Source organism: Arvicanthis niloticus, chromosome 3 (assembly GCF_011762505.2).
Source record: "Arvicanthis niloticus isolate mArvNil1 chromosome 3, mArvNil1.pat.X, whole genome shotgun sequence".
NCBI classification, from domain to species: domain Eukaryota; kingdom Metazoa; phylum Chordata; class Mammalia; order Rodentia; family Muridae; genus Arvicanthis; species Arvicanthis niloticus.
Genome location: NC_047660.1, coordinates 84484801 through 84502373, shown reverse-complemented (window position 1 = coordinate 84502373; position 17573 = coordinate 84484801). Strand labels below are relative to the sequence as shown.

Sequence of the window (17573 nt, the reverse complement as noted above, 5' to 3'; positions counted from 1 at the left end):
TTTCAGAAGCAAGTAGAAGCATCTGTTCTGTTTAAATTAAGGGTCTATAAGTACCAGCCAGGGACTGAATTTCTGTAATAAAATAATAAATCACGGGGATAGTTAAGGACCCAAGAAATACTACATTCTTGTTTCATTAAAACAATTAAGCAATGAGCCATCTGGGTCCTTTTGTTAATCACCAGAACACACGTGACAGAATTTAGTCTTTCATTTAGCTATATTAATTTATTCCAACAACTTCAGCTATGTACAATGCTAATAACAGAGTTCATATCAAAATAAAGATCTTTAAAAATATTGTTCAACCATTACTACCTTTTACAAGGTTGTCATTTGAAAATTTTTAGCTCCATCCCAGTCCCATCACATCAGAAGAATTTGTTTTAAACATGGACAGGTCCAAAACAAGAAGACAGCTAAAACCTGTTCCCTACATGGGGGCTGAGCCTGCCTAGTGCTCTCCAGGGCTACTGTTTGTGATTGTGGGCTATTTCATACCTGTGTTCTCAGGTTCAGTAGCCATTTGCCACAGGTGGCCACTGAACTCCAGAAATGCCAGTACAATCAAGGAACAGTTTTGAAAATTTTGAGAATTGTGGTGAATTTCCATCAAAATGGCCCCACTGGGTTTGTGGTCATGATATTAGATAGCGTTAGTCTGGAGTGACTCTAAGGCTAGAGAAACAGTGGGCATTGACTTGGAAGTTGGAGAAGTAACAGATATTACTCAGGTACTTCAGAAACCCCCGTGTCTTCTCCAGTTCTTATTTGAAACACCTGTATTTGAAGCTAGCTCAGAGGACAAAGACATCTTGAATGGGAAGTTTCTAAGCTTACCATATAGAGAGCTAATTCCATTCAGAAAGAAATGGGCAAGATTTTTTTTTTTTCTCTGCAGCACTCTAACTCACTCAGCCACTCTTGTGGCTGAGCCTAGGTTCTTCTCTGGTTAAGGTGGATTTCCTTCAACCATGTGAACATTTAACCAGAAGCTAAGCTACATTTAGGGGGTCTTGAACAATTGTTATGGGCTCATAGGTGGCCTGTCAAACCTCAGGGACGTTTAATAGCCAGATCTATTTTGCCTTGTAAAGATTCTGGGTTTCCCCTTTTCAAAAGTTGCTACTTCTGTTTGAGCCAACACAACTCTCCTAAGCGGGCATTAAGAGACTTTATCTCCTGTAATACCTTCGCTCATGAACATGCTCAGATGTGTTGACCCTTCCAGTACTGGTGACTCAAGAAAGAATACATTGCAGGGAAACCTGGTTGTGAGCTAGAGAAGAGCCAGAGGTGAATGGAGGTAGAAAGTTTCAAGGAAATTGTCCTGAAGATGAAAACGTCTTAACCAGGTCTGCCTACTCCTCAGTGGGCAGTGCTGACCTGGACGGTTGGACCAAATCTCTCTCCTGTCTTCTTCCCAGCCACACCCCATTCCTCCCTGCACCTCACTGCTTCCTTTTGAACTCTGGTTTAATGAATGGACATGAAATGTATGCTAGCCAGGCCATTGCACAGCCCTGATTTTGACTTTCATGACTGGCCACATACACTGTCTGAGTAAGGGCTACGAGAAATTTATCTACTGGATTCCATGTCTCCTAGAAGTGCTGCCAGACAATGCCTAGGCCTCTTCCCACAATCAGGGATAAAAGCAAATGTTAAGTGCTTGTTGTGGGCCGGGTGTGGGGAGCGGGCAGGGGAAGACTCTGATCTCCTTCGTGATGATCACTTCTGGTGATGAAGACAACGAATCCATTGTTTTTCTTTCTAAAAAAAAACAGCCAACATAGCCAGGCGGTGGTGGCACTCACCTTTAGTCCCAGCACTCAGGAGGCAAAGGCAGGTGGATTGCTATGAGGCCAGCCTGGTCCTCAGAGTTAGTTTCAGGACATCCAAGGCTACACAGAGAAACCCTGTCTTGAAAAACCATACCAAACAACAAAAACCAGTCGACAATCAATGGTGTGGTGTCCCTGGAGAGATTTTCTATGTTTTTGTTGTTTGTTTGTTTTAACGAAGTTTCTTCTCTTCTACTCCAGAGGCCCAGGCAGTAGGGGCTGCCTCAGGACATACAGGAGCTGGGAAATATGATACCCAGCATTTGTTTGCTCTCTGTCACAGTTACTCATCGTTCATCTACAGGGTGGATCTGGTCAAATCGCCACAGCTGGCTGGTTTTGCCATCACACTGATGCAAGAACAAATTCTTACTGCTTGGCTGGACCCCAGCATCCATGCATTTTCCAGAGAGAACATGGATGATCATTCCATCCTGAAAAGAGAAAGAAGAAGCCCAATTCCTGACATTCGGCAAAGAAGGACGTTTTAAAGATTCTGCTGAGCATTAAGGACAATCGGAGGTGGTGTGAACCAGTCTGGAGGGATTGTTAGTTAATGGAAAATATAATTTAATTAACCCTAACATTTAGATGTCACTCAAGCCTATAGGGTCATAAACTCCATTGTTTGTATTGCTGTTATACTATTGTGCCATTTCTTAGAAAGTTCTGGTCAGGATAACTCTGGTCAGAGCGTGTCCAGTCTTCCTGTTGTTTTGTCAGAGACACTGTTACCACTGCATTCATGAGTTTGTGCTTTTAACAGGGCTTCATTGATAGGCTACTCTCTGCAAAACCTGCAATTTGACATTGTGATCTCCAGGTTTCAGAAGCAAGGAAGACTGAGGGTATCCTGAAGGTCTACTCAGACTAGCCATACCCAAGAGACAAAGGTGCAATCGCACTCCAGCAGGTTTAATATCAACCCTAGCACTCCCCTTTCAAGAAAAATCTGATTTCTTTACAAAATTAAACAACTTCAGCCACAGTGTTATAAATTTTTCTTCATCGAGATATTCCAATGTACAGACTGTTTAAAATACACAAACTAGTTGCCGTTAGTATATTCCAGAATATCTCCATCACTGGCACAAGACACCATTCCCCGTTAGCAGCCATTTGTCCTTCTGCCCTCCTTCTAGCCAGACAATCAGCAGTCTCCTTTCTGTGGGTCTGCATTCCCCTAGTCTGGACATTTCATATAAGCACAATTGTATAGTGTGGTTCCTTTATAACCAGCCTCCTTCCTTATGGGTGTTTTCTTGATTTATTCAATATGATGGTTTGTATATGCTTGGCCCAGAGAGTGGCACTATTAGAAGGTGTGGCCCTGTTGGAGTAGGTGTGTCACTGTGGGTGTGGGCTATAAGACTCTCATTCTAGCTGCCTGGAAGCCAGTCTTCTCCTAGCAGCCTTCAGATGAAGATATAAAGCTCTCAGCTCCTCCTGCACCATACCTGCCTGGATGCTATTATGCTCCCACCTTGATGTCAATGGACTGAACTTCTGAACCTGTAAACCAGCCCCAATTAAATGTTTTCCTTATAAGAGCTGCCTTGGTCATGGTGTCTGTTCACAGCAATAAAACCCTAAGACATTCATGTTGAGGCAAAAACTAGTACTTCATTGCTTTTTCTTTCTTTTTTTACTGTGGTAAAAGGCATACTAAAACTTGTTACTTTTAAAGCATTTTCAATCTTAAAGTTTAGAAATGTTAAATATGTTAGTTTTCCATAACTTTTTCATGGTGAAAATATTCTCTACTCACTAAACAATAAATCTTTCTTCCTCAGCCACAGATAACCACTGTTCACTTCATGTTTCTAAGACTTTAACTGCTTCACAGCTTCACATAAAATATATAATGTGAAATGATTCAGTTTGTGTGTGTGTGTGTGTGAGTCTGTCTGTGTGTGAGTCTGTCTGTGTGTGCATGCCTGTGTATGTTTGTATGTGAGTTAGTTATTAATCTAGCCTAATGTCCTCAAGGGTCACTCTTGTTGCACCACGTGACAGAACTTCCTTCCACTTTAAGGCTGAGTAATATTTCATCACATGGATTTACTTCTGGGAGATAAGTGGCCATACCTAAGACATAAGCTTTAGGACAGACATGTGCCCACATTTTATCTATTCAGCTATGATGGGTATTTAGATTGTTTGCTGTGCTTTTATGTTATAAATAGTCCACCAAGAATAGTGCCTTACTCTTTTTCTGACTGAAGAATACCTTATACACACCCCCATATGTATGTATGTATGTATGTATGTATGTATGTATGTATGTATATTCCTGGATACTGGCCCCAGGGCCTTATGTACAATGGGCAAGGGCTCTTGACCACTGAACTGAGTCTCCAGACATATCTTATTTTTTTTGATTCCTGGAAATATTGCCATGTGTGTCTCTTACTGATCTTTTGTTTCTGTTGCTTGTTGGGAACTCAGCTTAAGTTTCTATGATGGGATTTGCCTCTTCTCTGCTCTATGAATCACCAATGTGGCGTTCCACTAATTTTATCTGCTTTACTCTCAGTCAGAATTTGAAGAAAATATGTGAATATGTATTTATTTGCCTAGTGGTACCCTAACTGAACTCAGAAGGATGTGAAGAAAGGAAAGTGCATGGATGGACACATTCTGTAGATGTGGTGACCGTGGTCCTGAGACTGAGGGACCCTCAACAGAGAAGAACAAGAGGGACACACGGTAGGAATGAGGTTTAGGGACCGTCTTCTGATTGTTCTGATGCAGTAAGAACTTGTCTCATGCTCAAGTCCACAGACACATGTAAGACTGGCCTTTTCCCAATTCAGTGCCTGGAGCCACTCACTCATCTAAGCATTATAATCCCTCTATTTTCTCTCTGTTAATGTGTATTCTCTGGGAAGGATCTAGAATTTATCTATAGGAAATATAGGGGTAAGAACTTCACAAAAATGATGAAGTGTTTACAATTAAATGGGCATTCTACTGAAGAAAATGACAGCCATATGTTTATTTTTGAATACTTTAAAAAGTATTTTCATTTTATGTGTTTGCCTGAATGTAAGTCTGTGCCCCATGTTCATGCAGTGCCAGCAGAGGCCAGAAGAGGGCAGCAGATTCTCTTGAACTGGAGTTATAGATAGTTGCTACCCTCCAAGTGCATGCTAGGAATTGAACCTGGGTCCTCTTAAAGAGCAGCCAGTCATCTTAACCACCAAGCTATCTCTCCAGGTATATATAATTTTAGATTGTGTCACTCCTAAATCTACACCACTGAGCGGGTTGTTTCTGTAACATACTCCATCATCCAAGCTAATCCAAGCTAATAACCTGTAATGGCATGGGGGACAAATCAGTATATCTCCTGAGGCTGGGGACCAGACACCCCAAGGTTAAGCCACTAAGCTCAACAACAGAAGTACCATTGTGGAGAGTACTGGAGGTCTAGGACGAGCCCAGATTGCCATGTTAACAAGTTCAGTCTGCCCAGATGTTCTAGCTGACCAGAAGTTCCCTGTGATGACCCTGTGTTTCCGGAATGGGTTACTTACCTCCTGGAAGTCCCAGTGCTGTTGGTGGATAGCAAAGCCTTCCTCCGTGCAGTTCTGCAGAATCACCTGCTCTCCGCTGACATCAAGGCACAGGCGCTGTGGGCTGCCGAAGAGAATCTCCTTCCTGCTGGTGTGCTCCAGGTTCTGGGCAGAGGGGATGGAAGTTAGTGTAGCCAAAAGGACCCTCTGTCCACAGCCAAGGGGAGACAAAGGAACACACAGAAGAACCGAGTTCTGGAGACCATTTTCAGATTCTATAGGGGCGGCAGCAACAAGACTTCCTGGGTTCTCAGGAACCATCTCAGAAACCAAGAAAGTCATCTTGGCCTTTTCTCAGGATTCGATTTCCACGTTTTGCCATGCTCCTAGTATTCTATTTCCTGTGTGAAAATAAGGCTGTTTTTAAAAGCCGGCAGTGCTGCGTGTGCACTGCTGGAAGGCCAGGCAAGGGATCTCTCTGAGGTCCAGGCTGGTTTTTTTTTTCTGGAGACATCTTACCTAGCCCTAACCAATTCCCCTGTTGTTTGTGGTGTCTGTGGACTCTTGATCGTGGATTCCATTGCCTCTAGGGTTTTATAGAGCTGGGGTGTGTAGATCTTTACAGAGGGGCTTTTTACTGTGAGGGACCTGTGCAGTTTTAGCAACCCCATCTTCTGTTTGTTCCTGCCAGATTCTGTCTGTGGGAAAAACTGTGCTAATAAAGGTCAAAGTCCTGCATTGAGCAGACAGCCTTCCGAGGCTTGGCGTGCAGTGGAAGACTCCTGTAATTAGTAGGGCTTCTCCTTCTCTGACCTTGTCTGGGGAATTCACCACCCCCTCAGTCAGGTAGCCTCAGATTACAGGATCAACTTCCAAACTGGTTCAGCTAACACCTGAGATTCCTGAAATTCTCATTTCTGTACCCTAAGCCTTCTGCCAATGAGTTTTGCCCATCCTGGATGTTTCTACCTCCCCATCCCCCAAATTATATAAGCCTTGAATCACCGCAAGTAAAGTTGCTCTGACTCCCTGCAACTGGTCCTAGTGTGATCATTGACCGTATGTTCTCACGGGGCTTCTGAACTCCTCGAACCCCTCTGCTCCCGTTGTCTCTGTGAACCCTGTTGGCTGATGATTCCTGGGGCAGGGAGAGTCACACAGTCCGGAACTTCTTTTTATGTTAACTGTGACTGAGACAGGGCTGGCATCACGGTGTACAGCCCGTGCAGTCATGTGAGCCCTGGGAAGTCATGTGAGCCCTTCGCTCAGAAAGGTTGGTTTCGTGCTCTTGATTCAATCTATGTAGTTTATACATTGCTGCCTCTGTCTCAAAATTCTCAATAACTGTTGAATACAGGCATCACATCTTCCATTTGCGTGAGGCCCTGCTAATTTGTAAATTAAATATAGTGGTCTGCCTTGTTTGGAAATTGCAAAACTGTACAGTTAGCATAAATTTGGACCCTCAACACATCTCAGAAGCAAGCTCGTGGGCAAAGGGAGAGTCGTTTTTTCCCCCACTCAAAATCCTATCTGTAGTAGCAGATAACGTCCCTGTTGTTTCCGTGGTCACGGGGGAGGCGTTTTTACTGCAGCTTTGCCAGGACAGACTTCCCTGTGACCGTCAAAGCAGGGTCATATGAAGCATCACCACCAGCTTCATTGCTTGTAGCTGAAGCTTCTTCTCCCTGCCTGCAGCCACACTCCTGAACTCCTGAGGCTGGTGGCCACTGACCGCTGTCTCTCTCAAGGAAGCCCAGCTCACGCAAATGGCAAATTCGCCGTTGCAGCTTGAGTTTTCGTTCTTGGCTATTTCCCTTTCTTTCTCATAAACTCGACCTATGCATGGAAAGAGGCCTTTCATATTCTTTTTATCTGGCATATATATAGTTTTTTTCCCCCAGGCCAGAGGGGAAGGGTGGTCAGCTTACTTATTTTCCAATATTGGCCACCAAGATTGCACAGCTAGCCAGTGGGAACTTGATTCAAACCTGGCTCTAGACTTGGACAGTTGTCAGCCTAACATGTGACTTCCTCACATGGCTCTTTATGTCTTCATCTCTTGTGTCTGGTGTTACTGTTTGAATGTGAACTATCCTCCATGGGCCTGTGCTTCACATGCTAAGTTCCCCAGCCTGTGGCCCTGCTTTGAAGGCAGTGTAGCCTTAGGAGGTGGGGCCTAACTGTTGGAAGCCGAGCTCTAGAGGCAAGCCTCTGAAGGTTAGACACACCTCTGGTCCTAGCTTGCTTTATCTGCTGCTTACTCTGCTCCCTGTGAGCAAGCTACCAAATACTTCATACTTACATCACCAGAGACAGACCACGCCCACTGCCATGCCCACTGCTGTGCCTTTCCCACATGTTTCAAGAGGAACTGAAATCCTCTTGAGGCAGTGAGTTTAAAAACCAAAACCCAAACCAAAAATCTCCTTTCCTCCTATGTTTCTGTCAGATATTTAGATCATAGAGATGTAAAAACTTACTAATGTATCTGGTGTGAATGGCCACTGATATTTTAGGGAAAATGGTAAAGTACAAAGATATAAGAGACCAAGAAGATCCTGAGCTAACTCCTTCCCTGTATACCCTCCAGGCCCTGAGCCTGTGCCTAGCACTTTAGGCTCCAACTGGAAGGCTGGGTTCTCAGTTTCCCATAGAGATGTCCTAGGCTTGCACTGCAGGCTGGGCCCCAGGCTTCCCACGGAGATGTTTCCTCCTTTACTGCAGGCTCTCAGACTCTCACTTAACTTGTTTAGGCAGCTTTAGAGTATGACACCTCAATTCAAAGAACTCCTACCACAGACTGAATCAGATCTGGGGCCGGGTTACACTGAGAAGTTATTCCAGTTATGAAATGAAACAGACCCATGGCCTCTCAGCCAGGATTGACAACTTTCTGTTACCTTGGACAGTTATTCCTACGATGAAAAATTAAAGTATGTAAGACATACTGTAAGGAGCACAGTATTTGGGCTGGAGAGATGGCTCAGCGGTTAGGAGCACTGGCTGCTCTTCCAAAGGTCCTGAGTTCAATTCCCAGCAACCACATGGTGGCTCACAACCATCTGTAATGGGATCCAAAGCCCTCTTCTGGTGTGTCTGAAGAGAGTGACAGTGTATTCAAATACATAAAATAAATAAATAAAATCTTTAAAAAAGGTTTCCTCAGTGTTGGAGGACCTGAGGTAGGCATTCCTGGGCTGGAGGGTCTAGGACACAGCTTCCTCATGTGGCAGATGCAAGGTCTGGATAAGTAGCCCTTCATTCCTTCTAACGAGGGTCTCCATTCTTTGATGCTAGTCCTAAGGTGAGGATGCTGTGTGTAGACTTGTGACAAGTCATCACAGTGGGGGCCATGGCCTGTCAAGGGACATGGGACCACAGAAAGGAGCTACTTTGAAGGGAATTGGACGACATCCTAGGAAACAGCACCGACGGATAAGTTGGGATGCTATTCATCCCAAGAAGTGTCATCACCCACCTGTTGCTGCCGGTTGTTACTGCAAGGAGCCAGTGTCATGGGGCATCCCAGGAGGTCACCTTCTGCTTGGCAGTCTGCACAGAGGCCAAATCCAGTGTTGTGGAGCTGAAAATGGACATCCACATAGAAGATGCTTTGAAACAGGTTCTAATCCCCTGTCCTCTCTAGACCTCATCCCAGTGTGCATGATTCAGTCACAGTGAGATGAGTCAAGTCCAAGCCACTTATCTTAAGACAGAAACCTTCAGAAGGAGTCAGGCCATGGATCTAGCATGTATTATAAGGAAACATGGCTGCCTTCCTCAGGCTGGCAGGGAGGCAGGGAGGCAGGGAGGCAGGGAGGCAGGGAGGCAGGGAGGCAGGGAGGCAGGGAGGCAGGGAGGCAGGGAGGCAGGGAGGCAGGGAGGCAGGGAGGCAGGGAGGCAGGGAGGCAGGGAGGCAGGGAGGCAGGGAGGCAGGGAGGCAGGGAGGCAGGGAGGCAGGGAGGCAGGGAGGCAGGGAGGCAGGGAGGGGGAGTCCAAAGGCCTCTGAGACCCTGCTGAGGGTTGCCCAGTGTAGAGGATGCATGACCTTGTCTTGGCAAGTGACCTCCCCTGTCCCGGGCTGTGCCTTGCCTTTCCAGAGAATCTGGGCCTGGGCTCAGATGGATACAGCTCAGGGTAGACATTGGCCAGAAACCAGTGGAATGTCCGGCATCCCAGCCTCCTTTGCAGCTTCAGGCGCTCTGTACAGTCTGGCTTTGCAACCTGCAGGTAGAGAAGGGCATGGGAGTAAGGCCAGGAAAGCTTGTTCCACCCCAAGCTCACACAGCAGGGGAGGGATAGATGCAGATGTGACGGAGCAGAAGGATTGGGCCAGAGCCCTCAGATATCTCAGGATTGCAAACAGGAGGAAGGGTCCTATGTTGAGCAGAGTTGGGTATCTTCTCTAGAAAGAGGTGTGGTGTGGCACCACTGAAATGGGAGGCAGCACTGCCTTTTCTCACAGATCCCCAGATCTTCAGCTTATGTAGACCACAGTGTCTATTCCTTAAGGACTTTTCTCTGCAGTGAAGAAATGATGAGCTCTCCCTGGGTTGTACCGCGGGCCTGATACCAGAGGTATCAGGTACCAGAGGCCGTGGAGACAAAGTCTGCTGGGAAGTTTCAGGGTCAGGGGATGAGGAGAGGCAAGTTGACTTATTTTCTTTCCTAAATCTCAGTTTTCTCCACTGATGAACCACTTGTTTGGGCTACACTGGGCCCATCACTAATGTTCTCCTTTATATTACAACTGTAGGAAGATGAGCAGCAGCACTCAGTGCCACTTTAATGCTTTAGGCTGCTTGGTGAAGAAACTCACCTAGAAGGTTAGAGTAACTTTCCTGGGAGAGAGGCTTGAGGGAGGGGTTGCAATAAGCAAATATGGAGGAGGTGAGAAAGGAGGGAGGAGGGAAGAGGAAAGGGGAGGAAGAGGAGTATACGTGGGGGTTTCCACACTGGTTTTTAGTAAGACACAGAGGGGCCCAGTAGGCTGTAAATACTTTACATTCGGTGTTGGGCGGACTACATTCAACATGCTGTGTTCTAAATGAGCCTGTCTGACGGAAGGAAGGTTGGCCTGGGTACATCAGAAGGCTGAATACATTTAATTCTTTTTTTAAAAAATGGGTCCCTTATAAATGAAATCTGCATTGACATTAAACAAGGGCCTTGTGAAAGCAAAGAGAAAATTCTAAACTGATACCCATTACACATGAAGAAAGAAAAAGGATGCTCTAGCCTGAAGGAAGCCCAGAAGGTAAAAGCCACAGCTGCTCTGAGGTACTCTATAGAACTCCACAGAAGGATGCCTGCTTCCCCACCGTCAAATGGGTAAACTCTAAACTCTTTAGCTCAGCCCTCAGCGGCTTCAGGATCTTCCTCCAACCCACCCTCTGCTGTCTGAGTGATCCCAGGCAGCCATAACTGAAGCATACATCTAGGGTGTCAAGACTTGGGATTAAGTAGAGTCCTGGTGAGAATCACCTTTTTTATCTCCAATCCTCCTCTACAAACCCAAGCCAGAAGCTATAGTAGTGGGTGGGGTCCCTCCTGTGTGCAAAAAGAAGCTGGCACTACTCTGGGTGATACTTGGACTCACTCATGGGGACCAAGAGGGAACTCTAGCTACCTCAAGCTTGGGTCTGTGTTGAAATTTTGTGTGTCATCTCCCATTAAAGAGACCACAGATACAAGTTCAAGGTGTTCTAAGACTTGTCTGGAGGCTGTCTGCTGTAGGAAAGAGGGTGCATTTGGATAAAAAAAAAATCCTAAGGACCTCAAGACAAGGGGGCACCAGGGCTCCTTCATGGCTCAATCTTGTGTGACTTTCCCTAAGTGTGGTGGGCATGGGTGTGTCTCTCTGAGGACCCTGTCTTTATCTGTACTATCCAGCCATGGGTTGGTGAGAGACTGGTGGGAGTGGTTTCCTGCCTATGCTGGTCCTTTGGGCCCCCACTTGCAGTGTAGCAAGTGTCATGGCAGCATGTGACTTACAGTAGATAACATGTGTATGTCACTCCACAGGAACTGACCAATTCACAGAGCACACTGAGGAGCATTTAATTACGTGGTTAAAACTTTAACTTTCTGTGGCTTTTTTGAGTTTCATATTAATTTTTATACTCAGATCTATTCTTTGTCTTGGATATTCCATAACCCCTGAGCCCTGATGAAAGGGCCCTCAGAGACAAGGCTGGACCCTTATCGGGCTCTGTAGTGAAAGGTTGCATCCAGGGCATAGCATCCTATAACAGTCTGGGAATTCCAGGCAGAGGTCAACTGTGATGCTCCAGGGAAGTTCTGGCAGGGACATAGGACAGCCCCAACATAGAGAAGGGTCATTCCAGAGAGCCAACTCAGGGAAGCTCAGGCAAGAATAAGGGAGCGGGTCCTTCTTGGCTAACCTTTAGCTGGTGGCCTTATGTTGGCCAAAGACCCCTACCAGTCCCTCCTTACCTTTCTCAGGGCAAAGGCCTCTGGGTTTTGCCTGTAGAAGGTTTCCTTGAAGGAAGCTAGCCAGGTCTCAGCAATGAGGATCTTGTTCCTTAAGATGACCTCGTCAGGGTCAGTCCTGAAGCTGGCATCTTGGCTTTGGTAGACATGTCCCACTCGAGAGCAGGGAATAATTTCAACAGAGCCACCACAGAGCCAGGCCTGTCACAAAAGGAGAGGGTGAGTGGCTTTCTCCCTCCCACCTCCCCGTCTGCAAGCCGCTGGCAGAACCCCAGCAAGTCATAAGCCAGTGTGACTATTTCAAATGCTCAGAGTGCACTTCTGAGATCTAAGAGTTTGGGCAGCAAGGCAGGATGGCAGAGGGCAGTTGCCCTAGACTGGAACTGAGGGGTAATGGCCCACACCTATGCAACTTCCTGAACACCACCACCTGGAAACAGCACAGAGTCAGTACACAAAGCAGTTCAGGGGTCAGCACCCCCATCTACCAGGAAATGCTTTCTCTGGAAAATACGACTGCAGTGGCTAGGGAGTTTCTAATAGCCAGTGCTGTCTCCTGCTGCAAAGACACCAGAGATGAAAGCACACCCCTTTCTTCCCTCCCTCCAGAAGCTTCTCCCAGCTCCCCACTGCTCATTGGACAAGAAGCCTTCATTCTATTGTTGGTGACAGAAATTTACAGTGGAGTAGTGCTGGGACAGGCCTTGGTTGGAGAACTAAAAAGCACACTGGGCATAGGGTTCTCAAAGCCTGTGCCCCAAGATACGTCAGAGGACTCAAAGGGCACTGCAGACATCTATCGTTTGTTAGAGAAGCAGCAAACTCAGTCAATACGCAGACAGCAAGCCTGGTGTAACTCACATGCCCACATTAGATAGATCTGCCCATGTTACAGAATGGACATCTTTGCTGGGTTGGGTTTTGAACAGTTGGTGTGACTGAACCACAAGCATATGCTAGGACCAGTGTGGAACAGACTGGGAAGGTGGTGGCTGTCCAGGCCCAGCATGGTTCACAGGATGGAGAGGCTGAGCTACACCCACAAGTCCTCAGTCTTTGGATGTAACTACTCAGTGCTAAGAGTGTTTTCACATTGACTGGTGGGTGCTGTAAATGATCCCCTCGACCTTCCTAATGCTGAGACCCTTTAATACAGTTCCTCATGTTGTGGTGACCCCTGACCATAAAATTATTTCCATTGCTACTTCACAACTGTCATTTTGCTACTGTTATTAATCTCAATGTGTGTTTTCTGAAGGTCTTAGGTGACCCCTGTGAAAAGGTCGTAACCCATCAGGTTGAAAACCACTGTCCTAGATGCTAAGAGTGCCACGAACAGAGAGTGTACCAAAAGCTCCGAGTTCTCTGCACTGGGAGGAAAGCTGATGGTATGCCCTCTCCCAGAGGGGATTTTGAAGGTCAAGTTCACAGAAGAGGCTGAGAGTAAAATCAAGGTAGGTCATAAGAGATATGGCCGGGGAGGGAGAAGAGAAGTTTGACATATTATCTTCAATGACTTTATATACTTTGCCCACAACTTTCTTCCCAACACCTGTTGGCAATAGCCTGCCTCCGAGCTACATACATGGCTTCAGAGATACCACCCACGGCCACCATTGACATAGGACCTACCTTGAAGGACATCTCGAGATTTTCACTACCCCATAGTGACAGGAGGGGATCATATGCTCCAGTGTTTTGGAAGTAATGTCTGTCCACAGCTACCACTTCTCGGGGTACCACAGGGCTCCTGCACAGAGAAGCCAGATAGGAAACTGTAGTTCTACCCCAAGCACAGAAACAGGGCCAGGGTGGGGGCTTCCTGGAGGCAGGTCCTGTGGTTTAGACAGATGAGCTCTGGTGAAGCTCAATATTTTGAATTACGAGCCTGGAGCAGAGCAAAAATGTTTGAAATCCAAGAACCTTATGAAGAGAACTGGGGGCTGGAGAGATGGCTCAGTGGTTAAGAGTGCTTGCTGCTTGTCCAGAGGACTCAAATTTAGTCTAGCATCCATGTCAGGCAGTCCATTAAAAACACTAATTCATTCAAGAATGTTGCTAATCAGAATTGAAACGATTACTCGATCCCGTTTCCACCTGAGCTATTTAGTTACTTGTGGGTATTTGAATAAGACATGTTACTTTCCTGAGTTCCTCACTTCTAACTGGAACAAAATAACCATTCACAAAACAACAACAAAAACACAAAACAACGAACAAACAACAAACAAACCAACAAACAAAAACCAAACAAACCCATTTGCAACTGAGCTTTGTGGGGATTAAAATACAAACTTGCACACAGTGCCAGGCACAATATATGCCATATTTTAAATTCTAAACTGGACTGTTGTGAGCTCACTCTTCTTCTCTAGAATTCATAGGGCTATTGTTTTTCTTGTTGCTGTTTGCTTGTCAGTCTTTGTTTCATTTTATGATGTTACAGCATTCATCCAGCTAAGTCTTCCTTTTCACCGAGCAGGGTCCTGTGACCAGGGAATTTGCTGTTACTTGGGGTCAAGTTCAGCTCAGCTTCTTCCACAATCTCACCCTGGCCAACCGTGGAAGCTTCTGGAAAAGCTTCATTGGACTCCATTGATACCACACCAATAGCAGCATTGTAGCTGGCTGAATGCTTTTTTACAGTATTGGCTTGTTTGGTTTTTACAACCCAACCTTCCAATGTGCCTGTCATTAGGAAGCTGCCACACACTCGAGAAATGGCTTGCTTTCCAAGTGTGAGCTCAGGGAAGGGACAGCTGTAGCAGGACCTCACCTGACAGGGCTGATAGGGGATGGGAGGGCCTTCTGCTCCTGCTCCCCCAGAGGCTCCCATCGGAAATCCAGCTTCCAGTCCAGCACCCCTCGCTGCAGCTTGGATGAAGAGTACTGAAGTGTCTTCCAGTCAATCACGTCGATGACTGGAGACACCACTCGGCTCCTGGAAAGAATCAAGGATCAAACAACAATGCAGACCACTCACTAGCCGCTAGCCACTCACTAGACAGAAACAAGATCTATGTAATGTGTGGTCCAGAGCAGCAGCCAGGGGCCACTCCAGCCTGTTGGCCTTCTAGCCCAGTGTAGCAGCCACGGGCCACTCAACACTTGTTGGCCTTGAAACTGTGCTTTGTCCCAGGTAAGAATCTCGATTTAGAATATTTAATATAAAAAAATGGAATGTAAAAACTTTAAATAATTTTTATATTGGTTACATATTGATATTATATTTTGAATATACTGGGTTTACTAAGATACATGTCAGGACCAGGGAACCAGGGCTGATAACGGACTTTAGATCCTTTGGCCAGGGTGTGGAGGACATTCTGGCTCTTCAAAGCAGCTGACTGGCTACCACACTGTTTCCTTTATACCCCCCACTGCACCTACATAATGAAAGCTCCTGGAGATTTGTCCTCCTTTGGAGACACTGGGTCCTCATCTGATGACAGAATGTCTCCTAACACAGAGGCAGCAGGGTTCCTTTCTCTCTCAGAGAGCAGCTATCAGTTCTGTGGCACTAAGGCCAGAGCAACTTTGCTTTTACTAAGGTGTGGTATAGCGAGGTGTGGTGTGGTGTGGTGTGGTGTGGTATGGTGTGGTGTGGTGTGGTGTAGTGTATGCTGTGAGCAGTGTCAGGCAGCTCAGAAGAGTGGATAGGACCAAGTATTACACAAATTAGACTCTCACAGTTCTCAGAGTGCCACTGTGTAGAGATTTCGGAGAGGATAACTCCGGTGGCTGAGAGGTGGCTTTCTTTCAGGTTCTCAATGAGCTAGACAAGATGGCCAGAGGAAAGAGTGGGCAAAAGTCATGAAGAGGCCCTGGGAGGATAAAAAGATGGTCAAATCTCAGAAAGCAGTGGGCATGTGAAGAGAAGACCCCAAAGACATCAAGATCCCAAAATCAGATGGGGGCAGGTATAAAATAGAGAAAGGCAGATACAAAGGAGTTGGAACAGAAGCTACCAGAGGGAGTCACGTAACTTTCATCCAAGGATTGCAGAGGCTTGGCTATGCCCCTCTCTCTCAGCCTACGATGAGGACTATGGGCTCTGAGATGACATGAAGGGTAACATCCATCTTTAACATGTTCAGCATGAGGGAAAGGGCGGGAGGGGCTGATTCTCTTTCAACAGCTTCAGTGGTTCATAAGAAGAAATCACATTCAGTAGCAGACAATCTGACCAGACAGACTTCTGTCCTTCACACTCTTTGCACATGGCTTCACCTCTCTGAGCCTCAGTTTCCCACAGAAAACAAGAAACCGAATTGGGAAAGAAATGCCCTGAGTCACTTCATGGGGTGGGGGAGGAGTGTCACTGAAGAACAGGAGACAACATTACTTGGTTTCCAAATGTCCTTTAATGTGAAAACATGAGGCAGGGCAAGATGATCTCCAAGGTGCCCTAGAGGCAGCCGTCTGTTACATCAGGGTGGGGATTAGACAGAGAATGGCCCAGAAAACTTCTGATCAGCAAGGGCTCCACAATTTTAAGAGAACTAGCACACATGGAACAGAATCAAAGATGGCCTCCTTGCAGGCTTGGTGAACTTTTCTTGTCCTCAGTCTGATGCTAAACTCATCACACATCTGCTTTTCTTATCGGGATGCAGGCCAAGAGCCTGCAGAGATATCCATCTTGAAATTGGGCCAAGTGGGTCTGTCTTGGTTCATTAATTTTTTTCTTTTGTGTGATCATCCACGACTTCAAATGAAATCAATCACAGAGTGCAGGAATTGGAACCATGGGGTCCAGTTCTAATCTAACAGCTCCATCTGGCTGGGAGCCAGGAGATCTTACTACGTCTCAAGCCTGCTTGAGGGACACGAATGGTGGGTGGCTGAGGCCCCTCCCTGCACTCCTAGGTGAGCTAGTTACCAAGATTGAGGACATGATTGAGAGTCAGGCTCAGGAGGACTGGAGATGAGAAAGAGGGCATGGGGAAAGCAACATGATCGGCAGAACAGCGCTAACCTGTGGGATGTGGTAAGGCCTTCTCAACTCCACAGTCCCAGGGCTTGGCCTAGTTAGAACATCACACTGAGTGTAATGCAGAGGAGCAAAGAAAGTTGTCAAGGAAACTAGTAATGGGGGAATCTAATGTCTTCTTCCTGGGCATGAGTGGCCTGTGGTCTAGGCTAGTTTAGAAATGTGTTCCGCCATGGTGTGTTACAATCTCAGTGGAATATGTGTCAAAGTCAGAGGTATCAACAGGTATGGTACCATACGAGCAGCCCTTCCTGTGCAGCCCAACAGGATTGGCTGCATTAAACATGACACAAGCTGTTCTTGATGCTGGAAAACCTCTAAGCTTCCCTTCCAGTAGGAACTCTCTATACTTACTACAAGGCTCAAGCATCTGGAAGCCCCAAGGAATAGACAGCAAATAGTGGAGACCAAAGTACTTCTCAATGGTGGGTGGATGCTCTGTTCTCTGAGCGACTGCACCTATGGACTATCTCTCCCAGACCCACTCCTTGCTCTGTAGCTCCTGGGTGGAATGAATTACCTGTCATCAGCTATTCTGCTGAGGAGAGGCTCCAGCCAGCCAGGGTGGCACTCACAGTGGGCATCCATGAAGACCAGCACGTCCCCGGTGGCCCTGGTGGCCCCCAGCATCCGGGCTCCGATGGTGCCAAGTCTCTTGTTGCTCCTGAGCAACTTCACAGCCTCTAGCCTGGCCACATATTCACTGAGAGCAGACTTCAGTGGTTCTGGAATTGATAGGGCCCTGTCAATGGGGGTCACAGA

At 46.5% G+C, this 17573-nt stretch overlaps 1 protein-coding gene across 5 annotated transcripts in view; it reads right to left on the bottom strand.

Moving 5' to 3' along the window:
* Positions 1-201: 201 nt before the first annotated feature.
* Positions 202-17573, bottom strand: part of Galnt15 (polypeptide N-acetylgalactosaminyltransferase 15) — a 35580-nt gene continuing 18208 nt past the window's right edge. For 2 of the 5 annotated variants that reach the window (XM_034498625.2, XM_076931427.1), the window contains exons 3-10: positions 17332-17536; positions 14595-14759; positions 13451-13568; positions 11822-12019; positions 9458-9589; positions 8844-8948; positions 5384-5527; positions 202-2278 (exon numbers count right to left, since the gene is read on the bottom strand). In XM_034498625.2, coding sequence (XP_034354516.1) covers positions 2132-2278; positions 5384-5527; positions 8844-8948; positions 9458-9589; positions 11822-12019; positions 13451-13568; positions 14595-14759; positions 17332-17536 — 1214 coding nt within the window. In that variant the 3' untranslated portion in view covers positions 202-2131. Of the gene's footprint in view, positions 2279-5383; positions 5528-8843; positions 8949-9457; positions 9590-11821; positions 12020-13450; positions 13569-14594; positions 14760-17331; positions 17554-17573 lie in introns of all 5 variants that reach the window. The other 3 variants (XM_076931426.1, XM_076931430.1, XM_076931428.1) reach the window with 2 other exon arrangements.